Below are 15,575 nucleotides of genomic sequence, written 5' to 3' on the forward strand. Positions count from 1 at the left end.
TTTTTTAAAAAAAGAAGGCAAATAGATGAGCTTGATGGCATCTAGAAGTTGTGCAGTGTGCTACAGTTTCCTGCTTCTCGCAGGTGCTGCTAGTTGTTTTATTTGTCATAGGGCTGGGGCGGGGGGTGATTACTCTCTGACTGATTGCAGAATTCTATGCTGAAGGGGAGTTTTTTCATTAGTTGGAGGAAGCTGTAGCAGACTCTGTGCACCTCTGACATTTTATTTGTTATTGTGTTAATAAGTAAAACCAGTTCATATTCCTGAACTGGGTTTTCATGTTAAGCCATTATAATACCACAGTTCTAGTCCTCAGTTCTAACTCTTAACCCTGTCATTTATAAACAGTTTGAACTAGGGCTTTCTCTGCCCCACTTTCTTGCTGACATAAAATTTCCTCAGCGAATTCAATTATTTCTGCTGAGAGTGTGTGTTTGTAGTTGCAGCTCTCTTTGGGGTGTAATTCATTATTTTTGTTTTCTGAGTCATATCTCTTGTCTTTTATTTTCCAGGTTGGTGAGAGGCAGAGAGTTCTGGTAACAGAAGAATCCTTTGATTCCAATTACTATGTTGCTCACAATCCTTTCTATGAGCAGGTATGGTTAGATTTTAAAAGATATATTTCTTTGTTTTATTACTGCTTTCTGATAATCTCAGCAACATAGTGTGCCACGGTGCGGGGGGAAGGAAAAAGTAAAGAAGTCAGAAACCTTTCCAGGAAAGCTGTGACCATCAAGAGTTGTTTACAAGTTATTTGGTTTCTCTGTTGTAAATACAATTTACCTGACATAATGTTAAGGAATATACAGCAGCTCTTTTGAGTATACAGCATGAGGATTATACATGCTATATGTCTAAATAACATTATTTTAATGGCTTAAGAAGCTGTTCATTATTGCAGTAGCTTTAATTTCTGTGTCTCCAAAGCATTCTTTTCTGAATAGGTGAATCTCGATGATTTCCATACATCTTTTAGAAATTCCTTTCAGGCAATGCACTTTGGGGGGGGAATCAAAGAAAAGAAAGGTCAGAAACTTCAGCCTGATATGTTGTATTTACTTCTATGTACTTTCTATAAATGAATTCTTTCCACACAGAAGCAATATCTTTGAGCTAGGAACCAAATACAGCATCTATTTCACAAAATTATTATTTTTGCTCTAAAGCAGATGACTTAATGAAAACCAATAAAACTGGCTTTTCTGAATCATCGTGATTTAATTCTGGTTTTTCCTTTGCCTTATTCTTCATTTTCTTTCACTGAACTGTCCATAGTTTGCTTTTGCTACATTTGGTTGTTCAGTTGTCTAAACCTGGAAAGGCTATTAATGATAGCTGTGCTTATATAGTCACTAATAGTGTGTTCTTCTGGCTACATGTTATGTTACAGTGTTTATTTTGTATTTTTGCTTAGTAATAAGTAACATTAGTGCTCTTGAAATATCTGTTTCTATTAGATATCTGGTTCACTTTTTTTTTAATTTTGATAAATCACTTTTTTTCTTCCATTACATCTTTAACCTGTGTCTAAGTCTTGTATATTGCTGTTTCATGCTTTTATAGCTTATCAGTCAGATTTGAGGAACATGGTTTTCCATATAGAGATGAAAAGAAATTGCTTGGGACTTTTTAGTGTTCAATGCTTGTTTTATGAAAGTTTCATTAATTAAAGGGAAAACAATATGTGCAAAAGGAAGTGTTGATTTTTTGTGGCATGTTTGTACAGCACCTAATACAACTCCTGACTGGGACTGATAAAGAATACATAAAATACAAATAATAACATAGGGAGTAATTTTACATTTTATTATGGAAGAAATACTTTCCATTATTAAAATGTATGTCTTTTGCCTAAAAATTTTACTTGTGGGATGTTTGACAAAGATAATATCCTACTGTTTGCCCAGGTAAACACAAGACTTGGTGCTTGTGACTAACTTTAATAACAGTGACTTTAATTATAGTAAATTTAAAACCAGTCTTGAGTCACTAAATATTGTGTTATACTTTAGGAGCTGAAGGTCAGAGTCCTGGTGTAATGTTCCATTAACTCAAATAGTTATCAAACTTATTTTCTCTTCATTAAGCTCTTTGGTATTAAAAGAGCTTGCTATTAAAGCCCCATCGTGAGAGCTACACTGGCAGGCGTCCTGGTGGACCTGCAGCTCACACCTGTGGAGGCTTTGGTGATGCAGTTTAAGTTCATTGAACAAAGTGTTCTGAGCTGACCAAAGGGAGCTTTTCCAGAAAAACAGTCAAGATGAGGGTTTCTGTCGGTGTAACTTTGTTTCTTAGAAATATGGTTGGGGATTTTTTTCTAACAAATACTTACGTCTTAAAAATGTAGGAGTGTACACCAAGCCTGGCTGCTTGGTTGTTTACAGTACTTCCCAGATATTTTCATTTAACCTGTTTCTTAAGTAGCAGTCTCGCACTCCTATTTGTCCCAGAGGATTTACGTTTAGTTACTGCCATTTTGCATACAGGGATACCAAGATTTACAGAGGTCACAGGCCCAGTGATCCTTAATTACCTAATTTCAATATCTTGAGGTGCTCATCACCTTTGAAAAGCTTGCATTTTTGTGTGGATGAGCTTCAAGTAAATGTGATTAAATAAATTCCTGTGATTCTATTTTTCATTGTTTAATTGGGAAACGGCTTCACTTTTCTTTTTTAACTGCTTCTCTATTTTTAGAGCCTTTTTATTCCACTCATTCTTCCAGAAAAAAAAAATGTTGCTAATGTACATTGGGCTCTGTGTTTACCTTGGGCTCTTTCTTTTCGAACTTGCATGACCTAGGAACACCTGTTATATAGTATCCTTTTTGTGAAGTTCTTATGAGACTGTCTAGGTATCATGATTGTGAAAGTTCAGGGAAGGGTGGTATTACTTGCTGACCCAGGAAACCCACTCGTGTTTCCACAGGCATTCCTTTTTAATCATGCATCTCTGCTGCAAAGGACCTGCGCAAAGTAATGGCTTGTTCAAACAGAAACAAGGGCATAATTTCTATCCTAAAGCATTTACAGACTCAAAAACATTTAAAAAAAAAAAAGTATAATGGGATAATTATGAAAATAGTAATCTTTACAGCAACCTATTAGAACTGTGTAGTGCAAGTGCCCTTGGGAACTGTTTGGGTCTGGATTCAGATGCTGCAACTCAGGCCCAACTTTTTCATGAGTCAAAAAATACGTCTCACGGAATCAGCTGGAGTCAAAAAGGGCCGAGCTAACACTGCAGAGCTCTTGAAGAATGGAAACTGGAGATGCTACTGGTCAAGTGTGTTGGGGGCTACAGTTTATGCTGGTGACTAAAATTTTAAAGTTTTAGGATTTGCTCTGATGTTTATCAAAAATCTGATTTCTGAGTGGAAGCTGGAGACACTGATGTCCTTTGTAGTATTTAGTAACTATGTCTTTATCTTTATTTGAAAGGTTCTTGTGCCAAAGGATCCTCTGTTAATGGGTAAGATGGTAGAAGTGAATATTTATGAAGCTGGGAAACATTTTATGAAAGGGCAACCAGTGTCAGATGCCAGAGTTTACACTGCATCCATCACCAGACCGTTAGCAAAAGGAGAAGTTTCTGGTTTAACAGAGGTGAGCAAAATACATTTTCTGCTTTACTACGCTGGTAAAACAGCAGCTGTTCAAGCATAATGATTCCATGCTATGTATGTGTTAGCATTTTATAGTCCCCTTTTATGTATGCATGAAGCTTTAATCTTTCCTGACTTACTGAAATCTGAATTTAAAATATGTTTTTGATGCTGCCCATAGCTTTACTTTAATGACTGTAAAGGCAATAATACACTTGTTTCTTGTTCCAGGGTGCAAGATGAGGAAATTACTTATTAGAATTGAAAAATATTTAACACCAGTATTTATATAATTCAGTGTATTTCAGTACTAGTTTAGTGGAAGGATGAATCTGTTTATTTTGCTCTACAAAGCTGTTTCAAAAAAATGTGTATTGATTACATGTCTGTTGAAACACATCAACATTGGGTTCAGAAATTCAAAATTAATTGATGGGTAGAGGAAAAGGGTATTTACAATATATTTTGGAAAAAGGTCAACATCTAATTTAGTCATGTGAAGACTTTTTCAAAGATATGTGATCCTTATTTTACACCTCAACAGAAATGGCTGTTAGCCAAAGATTCTCATACATTTCATGGAGCTCTAGTCGTAAAAACTGATGGAGTGTGAAATGAAAATGTGTATCACATTTCTAAACATCATTTGATGTCCTTTCTCCAGCACTGTTGTTAGGATCCCCAAAAGTACGTACCAATAACTTAACACATGGAAGAAGGATAATTGGCGGTTTATCAGCCACCTTCCTACTTTTACAGTAAATTGATGACAACTATTAAAGAATATATGCATCCTTGTTAAAGTTCTAAGTAGTCGTTCTTAAAAGAAATAATCAATGCATACCTTATGTGACTGGTGTTAAGCTAAGCCACTTGTTCTCTTGAATAAACCTGGTTATGATAACACAGAGCAACAATAGTGCACCTACTGTAATGTGTTTGACAGATCATGAAACATAAGCACAAACACATTACTAAACTCTCTTTTGAATACTGTCTCTGTGTATGTGTATATTTGCCTGATAAGGATCTGTAAGACAAAAAAACAGCCAAAACCCTCAAACTGTCTGATTGGACTGTATAGCTATTTAAACACAGCTGATTTTTTCATCAGACTTTTTTTAATAATCTGCTGGAAGAGAACCAAGCATGTCATTAAGCTGAGTATGTGCCACCAGAAGCTTGTAGCATAGGAACAAGCAAGCAGACTGTTGACTGAAATTCTGTATGCTAAAAATGAGAAATAATATTGTAAAAATCAAGGATACTGATACTTTCCATAGGAACTCATTGAGATGTGCAGATCTGCACCTAAGCAGCTACAACAATCGAATGATAAGGAATATTGCTTTCTCTGACTTTTGTGGCTGCCAGTGCTTCTTCAAGGGAGTATCTCATTGATGTTTGGCCCACTTAACATGTTAGGAACTTCTGCTCTCTGGAAAAAACTAGAATCTCAATACTTCAGTAAACAGGACATCTTTTGTATGGGGAAGCTACAGCTGAAAGCTTTTTGTCATGCCTGGCCAATGTGTAATATGTAGAACATGAAATGAAATTGTTAGGGGGAAGTTCCTTTTGATAAATCAAATGTAAGTGGCAAATCAGGAACTTTCTGTAGGTTCCAAGGAAAAAAAAAAAAGTCAATTTGTCACGAAAGTCACCATTGGTTTTTAGCTGGGTAAAAGATTGTCTTTATGTTGTTTTGCATGGTCGGACTACTGGGAAATGTTTCCTGCTAAATCTGTTCAAGACATGTAATTGTAATCAAAGATGCTTATGAGCAAGACAAAAGGGGCAACATATATCATGTGTGCCTTTATATAACTTGTTATGTGCACAGACAATAGGTCGAGGAAAGGAGGAGACAGCTTGGAACATACATATTCAGATACTTCCTCAAAAGTAACCAAAGATCTGGGGTGTTCAACAAGATGCCAAAGGTCTCTGCCAGATTTTCAGAAGGGCAGCATGCAGATTAAAACCTTGGATAATTTTTATGTGAAGTCAAGCTATCAAACTGTATAATGCGGAGAACTAAGAGTTACCTAAAATAGGTTATAAAAGCAAAAACCAAAAACACATGTGGCCCTTTGACCTTCTCCTTCCCACTTTGCACAAAAATGAGCAAGAATTCATGCCAGTTTTACTTTCCCAGGCTCAAAAGGAAGGGTAGTCAGCTGCCAGGTGGCTCTTTTAAGACCAGGCACATTTCTGTCACTCAGTGTGGCTGTCCTGTGGGCAGAAGCTCTTTTTAGGCACCAACCGCCATCCTGTAGCTGATGCGGTATCTGAAGTGCCCAGGAGGTTTCTACTGGACCTCTAGTCTCACCCTATCTGGTATGGCTTCCTCTGACTGTTTTGTGTTTGCTGGTCCAGCATGAGAGCTAGTGCAGAGAAGCATGGGAATTTAAATGTAGATTGAGGTAATGTAGATCAAAAGAATAGGATAATGGGCTGTACTGTAGTAAAACATTTATATGCTTCAGTTCATTCTGATTCAACAAAGCACTTGGCTCTTTCCTAATGACTGCATACATTCCTGGGGCTGCAGTGCATATGTTAGAGTTCAGCATTTACTATGATGAAGAGGGAGAGATTGCTGAGTCAGGGCTGTAATGTGGTTGTAGACAGTCTGCAGCAGTTTAAATGATGCTGGTTTTGTAGTGTATCCTAGGCATTACTTGCTGTTATTAACAGAATTTTCATTAGCCTGTGCAGGACATGATAAAAGATGTTTCAAAATACATCACAGCTGTACTTCTCTCTAATAAGGAATGCTCACAGAAAGTGAAAGCTTTAAAAACTGCAGTTTTTAAGGAAATTATTCATATGGCTAAAAAAAAAAAAAAGTGTTATAAAATTTGAAAGCACCATGATGTGAGGATGCCAAAACAAGCCACAAACCCGTTCTAAGAAGTAACTTCTATAAATGCTGTGCTAAGGAACAACTACAAAGGATCAGAGCTTACTGCAGTTGTGTCCTTTTTCTCATCTGCTCCATGTCCCTCAGTTTTTCCTTGCAAGCTCAGAGGAAACACCACAAGCAACACGGTGTGTCTGAAGGAATCATTGTAGGCCTTTTTTTTTCTTACCCTTTTGACTGCCTGACTGGAGTGACAAGTTGGTCCAAAGAAATACAAGAAGTAGATCACCAAGTAGAATCAACAGATCTGTTCAGAAAAGAGGGAATGCAAAATGTCACACAAAGGACAATTTACAGACTTCATAAAATATTTTTGTATTGTATATCTGTGCCAAATAAAAAGCAGACAAATATAGATAGAATTAATTCAGGATATTTCTAGGATATCTTTTTATCATGCTTTTGCAATATATGAAAAACACACCTAATATCCATTAATCTATAAATTATGTGGAATTTCTTAGCAGTTATTATCTTTTCTAAGAAACTGTGACTAAGTCTAGAATAAGGTGACATTCAGTGACATTAGGCTCTGTGAGAGAGGCTGGGACAGGAAGGACAGAGGAATGTTGGAGCTAGTGGCTCAGGTTAAAAGCTGTCAAATGGATCAGACTTCTTGATTGTAGTGGTCATATTAAGTATTAAAATGCACAGGTGTTTGCCAGGACTTTTTTTTCCTGCATGATTTTTTTTATACAAGCTACTCAAAAGTGAATGCTGTCTCCAAGTTGCACAATTTTGCAGGAGGGCTATTTTGGGGGTCAAATGCATTTGGTAATTTCAATTAACTCGGAAATTTAAATTACTATAGATTTATTTGGGTTTCAAATGTGCAGTTGGTGATTCAATAACAGAAAATGTTTAGAAGATATATAGCAGAGGATATATAGGTGAAAGTTGAAATCAATATAGCATGAACAAAAGCATAAAAGCATTTTTTTATTTGGTTCTAACAAATCTAACATAGGATATATGTGGACTGGGCATTAAAAGGTGTTGACAGTAACATTAAAAATGGTCACTCAGACAAGAGTGTATCATGAGTTACTAACTACAATTACAAATAACAGTGAATAAATATTTCAAACCTGCGATCAAGAATTAGTTCTACTAAGTTTCACGGGAAAAGAAAAAAACCAAGATCTAAATGCTGCAGCTGTTGTATCCTTTCACTCAGGTAGGCTTAGAATTGACAAAGCATTAAGGATGTGCTTCAGCATTTTGAGATTCAGGAAAGCAATTTAGCATGTCTACTATGTTCTTAAGTGCTCTGGTAAACTACACTTTGAGATTTTGGAGGTGAGTTTGCAGTGCACATACTACTGAGTACATTGTCATGGATAATAAATATTTTTGAAAAGTCAACAGTGTGTGTCAATGGTCTGAACGTCATTAAATTTGAAAACAGTATTTTAATATTTTTATTAATTTTATTTAGCCATGTTTAGGGATCTTGACAGTTTCTCAGCAGCACAAAGCAAAATACCTAATGAGCATATCCTGTTTACACACAAAGGTTTGTCTAAACCTAAGCATTGAAAAAAAAAATCTGCAAGAATATGATCTCTTGTTAGAAACGGAAATAGAATATGTTATGCTTCTGTACTCCAAAAATAATTTTAGTTGTTTGCATATGTTCTATGAGTAAAGGAAAAAATATTGCAAGATGAGAAATATATGAAGAAGAGACCAAAGGACTGAAGGATAAAAATAAAAGGCTGGCTACCTGCCAGAATTGTAACGCATTGCCAGAATAAAAACCGTGTAAATCTGAGGGCCTTTGGTGGGAAATTTTAATCAGATGGAAAGTTAAGGCAAGAAAAAAATAATTTTAACCGGATACTAATAATGTATGATGATTTTATGTTCATAATTCCTGTTCATGTCATGCATCTAAGACTAACTTACTGTTCAAACAAATATAGGAACCTCTTTCAGTTGTCTAGTTTCCGTTGTTTCATGTGATAACATTCTCCTTGTGTAACACTTGCCCTGCGAAAGACTCCTGGTGCCAGTCCCCATTTGCAACGTCTCTTTATTTGAGTCTGGGATCTTGGTGCACATCTCTCTGGTTCCCAGGCTGTAGTAACATCCGCGGTTGGCCTATTAAGCTCACAGTTATTCATGTCATTGGGATCTTCGGAAGAAATTAGGAGTGACCCACTGATTTTCAGCTAGCAAGCAATCGCTTGGTCAGTCTGCTTGTTCCTTTTTCTCTCCATCCTGCCTTCATTTTTTGCGTTAGGTTATTGTAGCACTGCCGTTCTGGATACTACTGAAGAAGCTTGATGTTCCTGGTCACCCAGTAAGCCACAAGTATTTTCTAGTTACATTAGCAGAAGATGACCTCTAAACATTACCCAGCCTTTTTCTCTGACATTAGGAAACAGGAAAGATGCATACATCAAACACTTCTTTATAGCCTGCCAGAAAGAGCAATCAACAAAGTGTAGCTTAAAGGGAACTCTCTGATCTCAGGTAGAAAGGGTGCTTCACTTGCAGGCAAATAAAATGGAGAAAGGGGAAGAAAGTATCTCGTGCTGGAACAGAAATGAAAGAAATCACAGCAGAATTGAGATGCCTGCATTGGAAACTTCCTTCAAGGACTTGGAAGGAAATGTGGAAGATGTGCATAAAACTGAAGTGATTATTAAGCACACTTTTTACATACGTTGGAGTTTCAGAGTGGTGGAAAACTTGGTTCCTGATCCAGGAACTAGAGATTAGAGATGTAGGAAAAAAAAAAGAGAATAGGGAAGCAAATTTTGGTCCAAAGAAATGACACAGAGATGTGAAGAGAGGAATCTTTCATAAAATTACAGAAATAGCAACTATAGAAAGTATGATAAATGCTAATGAAACATCGGAATTTCAAAAGAAGAAAGATAAAATAAAATGCATGTTTTTACCTCCCTTGGAAAGCTACTTTGCAAAGAGATCTTTGCATCATGATGTCTAAGGAGGCGGTTTGAGAAATATTGGGAAAGTTTCTGTTTAAGATAAACATACTGACCATAAAAAAAAAAAAAAAAAAAAAAAAAGAGCATTTTCAATGTAAAAAAGTTTTCAGGTAATACTTCATGAAAATATAGTGCAGTATTTGGTGCTCTTGCATTTTTAGGAACATAACCTTTTGTTGGCTCAGTTGCTCTATCTCAATCCCTCTCTCTGAAACAATTGATTGGAATGCAAGGCATACAAATAGTTACTGCTTTTGCCTGTATTAGTCTGCTTAATTTAATGTGGTACTCATCTTCCCTGCTGATTTTAGATAGAGGTCATAAAAGATGGTGTTAAATCCTTCTTAATTAATATATTTTCTTATGTTTTCTTCAGTTATTTTACTAAGGTCACTATAAAGTTAATGTAGGAAGAGAAATTTCCTCTCTAAAAGTGGAGCTCAGTGCCACCTATGGCACTGAAAAGATGACAAAAATTTGTGATGTGCTGTTCCTTAGATGTTGATTTTCATGATCTAAACATTATCCACACAACATGTTGGCTTTGTTTATTTGGGGATTTGAGTTTATTTGATTTTTTTCTTCTGCTTGAATGCCCAGCGTTTCTCAGCTTAGAATCTAAAATTTGGAATGGATTCTTTCTTACAGGCAGAATAGATTTTTTGTGCTGGGTTTAGATAAGCAGTGCATTGGACCACCTGTAGTGGCTGGGGAATTCTAATCAATGCTGTTCTTTAGGAACATACTTAGCAAATATCTGTGAGAAATGCTTGAGATGTAAGTCAGCTGCCTTTGGTCTTGGGTATGGGTTATGTGACCTCTTAAATCTGTTTCCAGCCTTATCTTCTGTAATTCTATGAACATTTCAATTTAACCAGCAATCATTTGATGACTAGCAAACTGGAATACAAGGTAGTTCATTGATCCACAACATTTCTCTGCGCTATGTGGAGGGTTAAAAAACACAGAGATGATTTGAGGCAGCAAGACCAAGAGCCAGCATAAGACCTTCACCGAGTAGTTCTATCCTGAGGTCTTTAATTTAATGGGTACATTGTCTTTCTGCTCATCCCTCGGCAGGGCTCAATTTCGATTATAATGATTGAAGCTCAGCTGAACCAACACATATTACATAGCCTCTTTTCAAACAAATGCTTTCTTGAGTCCATTTCAGGTGAAAAGATCTGAAGTAAGTTTAGTTTATTTACTTTTAATTTCCTCAACGGACAGTGTTATCTGGCTGAGTGGCATTGTCTGATCGCTTTCACTTACATAATTATGTTAATCCTGTGCAGTACATGCAATAAATGGAAACAGTAATGACTAGTATGATTCAACCATAAGTCATTTTCTGGAGAATGAGAGAAACAGAGTAAACAGAATAAACAGAAATGTTCTACCGCTCCTGCCTCCAGAAGTAAAACTCCAAGTGCTAAAATAGTTCTGCCGTTTTTGTGTATCATTTCTAGTACTTGGCCTGCTGATGCTGCACTGCAGGATGAGTGGGTGGGTTCTGTTCTCTCTTGACACAGGGACAAATTGGAAGTTTTTCTAATTTAATTTATTTTAAAATATTTTTTCTTTCCAAACAGAGCTTTAATAAACAGACTCTTTGGAAAAGGCATTTGGGTTTAGTAATGCTGTATTATTTAACATACCAAGTTATAAATTCTCTAAGCTTTAACTGACTTTCTGGAAAAATCAAAAAAGACAGCAGCCACAATTTTTCTCAGTTTTTCTGTTGTTTTGGAGGTCATCAGTTTCTAACTCATGCCAACAAAAGTCATTGTAGGTTTGACTTTTATACCTCTCCAGTAAAGTTTAACACAAAAGGTAGGTGAAGGATATTAAGCCCATGTATACATTGTATCTTTGCGTGTAGTATTTAATTATCCATTTTTCTTTCTATTACTACTCTTTAGATCACAAAAAAGCTCAGGTGTGCAGAATTGGTCTCTCCATTCCTTCCCTCTCTCTCCTTTCCCTGCAAGCACACACACAGTCAGAGGCATGAGATATTTATGTATTTTCGTACAGATACTTTGTCTATCAAAACTCTAATCGTAATAGTCTTTCTACATGAATATTTAAATGAGATAGCATGAAAAAGGCACATGAAGCTCATGAAAGGAAATAGAGGTTTAGAAGAGTGGTGTAGCTTTCCTCATCACCAAATAAAGGTCAGTGGGAGGTTTGATTTTATGCATGCAGGGTATTGGAATGTAGAACTTTCACCTCTTAGAAAGATATTTTTTGCCAAAACCGTTGAAATAAGAGGGCTTGTTTGCTTTGAGATTGTTTTGAGGGCAAATGAATATTACGCTCGTGAGATTAAACTATTTTTTAACCTAAAACTGTTTAAAAAGTGTATCTCATTTCAAAGAAATTAGCAAGCCACGTTAAAGGCAAATTAGGGTGTTCTGTATCCTTTAATGTTATTACATGTTCAAAAATTTTATTAGATTCTCAGTAGATTGATGGTTTTGTAATAGTCTAAAAATCATCCTTTGTGATGTTGTTGATTCTTTTTGTGATTATGAGAATTTACTAAGACATTACAAAAACATTTTTATTATGACAAATCTATTAAAGCAATGTTGAACTGATCCAGCAATATTAAAATTAATTGTGAGTTGTAGACTACCGAGATCCATTCATAATCATAGTTTCCCACTCAGGATATAGTGATTTATGTTTGTGTTTTTAATATGCTTGTCAGTAACATTAGATCAGAGATTTTTTTTTTTTTCTGGTGTCAAGGGTAATAAAATAAAGAAAAAGGAGAAAAGGCTTTTCAGTAGGAGAAAGAAACTAACTTTTTATGCTTTTATCAGTATTAAATTATGTTTTGTGTATTGGAATGTTTGCATATAAAAATTCAAAGACAGATTTACAATGGTTATTACCTTTAACTGAAATTAAATTACGGTTGAGTAATAAGGATGAGGTTCTATATGATGGCAATGCTGGAGAAAATGGATAAATATTCAAATGTTATACTTCAGTGGAGTGGTTGTGAAATTCAGAGCCTTAAATTTAGTCCTAACTACAGCAGAATAACAAAGAATTTACTGTGACCCTGTTGAATACATTACAGTGACTGTAACCTTAAAGACAGTCCACAGAAAGCTGTAGTATCTAAGCAAGCTTAGTAAACTAGTGCATCTGCAAAGGCTGCATACAATAACTTTGTGTTTATACAGAATGTTCCATATGAGGTTTAACATTCCCTCTAGATACTTTGTCATGTAATCAGATCAAAGTCTTGATTGTGCCATTAGCCATTAAAGCATGTTGTTGCAGATTTACTGGACCAGAAAACAACAGAAATAAACCCTTGCCCTCCTACTACAATCTGTCCCCCAATCTAAGATTTTTTTTAAAAAAAAGAGTTCTCAAACTACAAGAGAAATAATCACTTCAAAAGTTTGTGTTCTACCTCTAAGAAACTCATTGCCTGTTACGCTGAATGTTTTCATGAGATCTGACTCTTAAATTTCTTTAACTTTAGGTTCAGTTCTGATTTATAACAAGTTCCAAGGCAAGCTGTTCCTGTGGGCTTTATCAAAGACCGTTGAGTAAAGAAAACATTTAGAAAAATAACTAATTGTTTAGGCACTTCATTAAAGCTGTTCAAAGGCAGCTTTACCTGTGGTTAGTGTACAATACACCAATCTTGATAACCTTCCTCTGACTACTTGCCATTGTGTATTTAAATGACTTGAAGGATTCCCCCACCTCTAGTTTATTATTTCAGATGTCAGAACCCTGCCCAAAGATGAAGAAAGATTTTCCACTGACTTATTCCAGCGCTAAGCTAAGGCACTCATGCTAGCTAAAATCCAGAAAATATGACTGAATTTTATGTAAATGTCTGATCCAGCGTTAGGAAGGAGGAATATTCCATGGAATGATCTAGTCAGTATAGCATGAGAGGTTGTGGTGGTGGGGTGATATGGTTAGTGTAGATTGCCCAAATCTTGTATGCAATCCCACTAAAGTAAAATTAGCCCTCCGTCTTCTTGCATGGTCCTTTCGGTACTATGAGTTTCTTTTTCATCAGGACAGATTCTAAAGCTTGGTCATAATTTTCACTGGGAGTTTGCTCTAAGCAGATTTGCAGGTGTGCGTCAGAAACAGTCCATGATTTGAGGTTCCAAAAGAGTCAGAGGGCTTCAAGTACAGTTTTCCAATGTTTGAAATTCAAGCCCACAAGATGTTAAAATTTCAGCATATTTACTTTCATTTCTTTAACCAGAGTCAGGGCCACAACTCAAGTTTGGTATAATAATAAAATTATTATCTTGGGGAAACTAGGAAATATTTATTCCATCCTAGATAATATAAAAACCTGAGACTTTGGAGTTATGGTTGAGGAAGATACATGTACTTCAGTCGTGCTGCAGCTTTTAATTGTCAAGGTCACAAGTACTGGCATGAAGTCGTTTTTAATTAAGATACCCTATTGTAAAGTCAAAACTACAGTTGAAATACATGGCAATCTAAGCCCTCAAGGTGTGCAAGAAATAATAAGGATTTTTCTCATATAGTCTTCATTGTAGAGAAAGGCTGACAAACCATTTGTAAAATAAAAACATGAATTTAAAAAATTGTCAATGATAAACATTTCTTAAAAAGAAATGTGCATTTATAGATGGTTTCGGTGATGAAAATCACGCAGAATAATTAAGAGTGTGAAGGTAGACCATGTTGACCTACATAGCTCATAATTCCATAAGAAAAGAGTTATTTCCCAGATTCTTGCTCAACACAGGTCAACAAATGCCATAATGAATGTTGATGTTACTGTGCTATCAATGTCTTCTTTATGACACTTTTCATTTTGCCTTTTTACGTGACCTTAGTATAGCAGTAGAAACACTGTTTTGTGTGACTTGGCCTGTAAAGAAGTCCTCTCCACAGATGCATGAGCACATTGTCATACTAGTGCAGAAATGGCCAGCCTCTGGCATGGGGCAACCTGCAGCCACCAGAAGAGTTCACCTGCCTCACTAGCTACTATCTGGTACCCTCTTATCCAATGGCTACCAGGTCAGGGTCGTACGTGTCGGAGCATACGTGGTGTGTGGAGAAGGAGAGCTAGTAGCTATGAATCACATGATGAATTTGTGTCCAGTTGTGTGATCGGCAAGGCACGGTAGTACCTTCAGTAGACTCATGTGGCCTGTCAGAAAGGATTGACCACCCCATGTGCTACAACATGAGATGGATGTGTGATTGATAAATTGTGGAAGGACTGAAACATGACTCACTGGAGAGCCAGATGTCAAATGCAAAATAAGAAAGAAAAACCCTATGGAAATTAATATTCTTTTTCTTTAGTCTCAGTATAACCATGGGGCCCTTGAAACAATATTACATGAGAAAATTATTTGAAAAATATCTTAACTTTCAAATTGATGGATTCCTCTTCATAGCTATATATATGCTGACAGATAACTTTCACAAATGCTCCATTTTGACTTGAGGTGGCTTAGAAATTTTTGTGAAAATAGTTCTGATGAAACAAAGATGTGTGGGCAGTACATTTAAACTCTCTTTGTCAAAACATAACATAGATACAAAAACTACCTATGCATAATATTGAACAGATGAATTTCTGGTCCTCAAGGAAGAGTCTTGTTATCAGGACTAGGGTTGGGGTTTTTTTTAAATCTTGTCCTTGTTTTGACGTGACTTCATATGTGATTGTAAGTCATTTCAGTCAGTCTGACTGTGCTTTATCCGTATGGAATCTATTTTGCAATTCTCACACACAAAATCTCTGATAAGTGCAGATAACGTAATTATCATACAAAAAGGATGGCTGTGAATATCCATTTCTGGCACAGAGAGTTTTTTCTGAATACAAAAATTTCAATTTGTTAAAGTAACAGAAGTAGTGCTTAGAATGACAGGAATTATTTTCCTCTTTTAACTATTCGACATGCATGTCTGTCCAAAGAAACATTAGTTCAATTTTTTTTCAGTGAGGAGCGCTTAAGATGATTCTTTAGCATAATTAGATTTTGTCACAGAACCATGGGGAAAGCCAGATGTGGAGCTCTTAATAGCTGGAAAGGAA

The 15,575-nt window shown here is 36.0% G+C and overlaps 1 protein-coding gene across 4 annotated transcripts in view; it reads left to right on the top strand.

Moving 5' to 3' along the window:
* CDKAL1 (CDKAL1 threonylcarbamoyladenosine tRNA methylthiotransferase) overlaps positions 1–15,575 on the top strand; it is a 414,630-nt gene that overhangs the window by 382,946 nt on the left and 16,109 nt on the right. For all 4 annotated transcript variants that reach the window (XM_065830832.2, XM_071804627.1, XM_065830833.2 and 1 more), the window contains 2 exons: positions 513–596; positions 3,441–3,605. In XM_065830832.2, the coding sequence (XP_065686904.1) occupies positions 513–596; positions 3,441–3,605 (249 nt within the window). The remainder of the gene's footprint in view (positions 1–512; positions 597–3,440; positions 3,606–15,575) is intronic.

Source organism: Patagioenas fasciata, chromosome 2, assembly GCF_037038585.1.
Source record: "Patagioenas fasciata isolate bPatFas1 chromosome 2, bPatFas1.hap1, whole genome shotgun sequence".
Taxonomy (NCBI): domain Eukaryota; kingdom Metazoa; phylum Chordata; class Aves; order Columbiformes; family Columbidae; genus Patagioenas; species Patagioenas fasciata.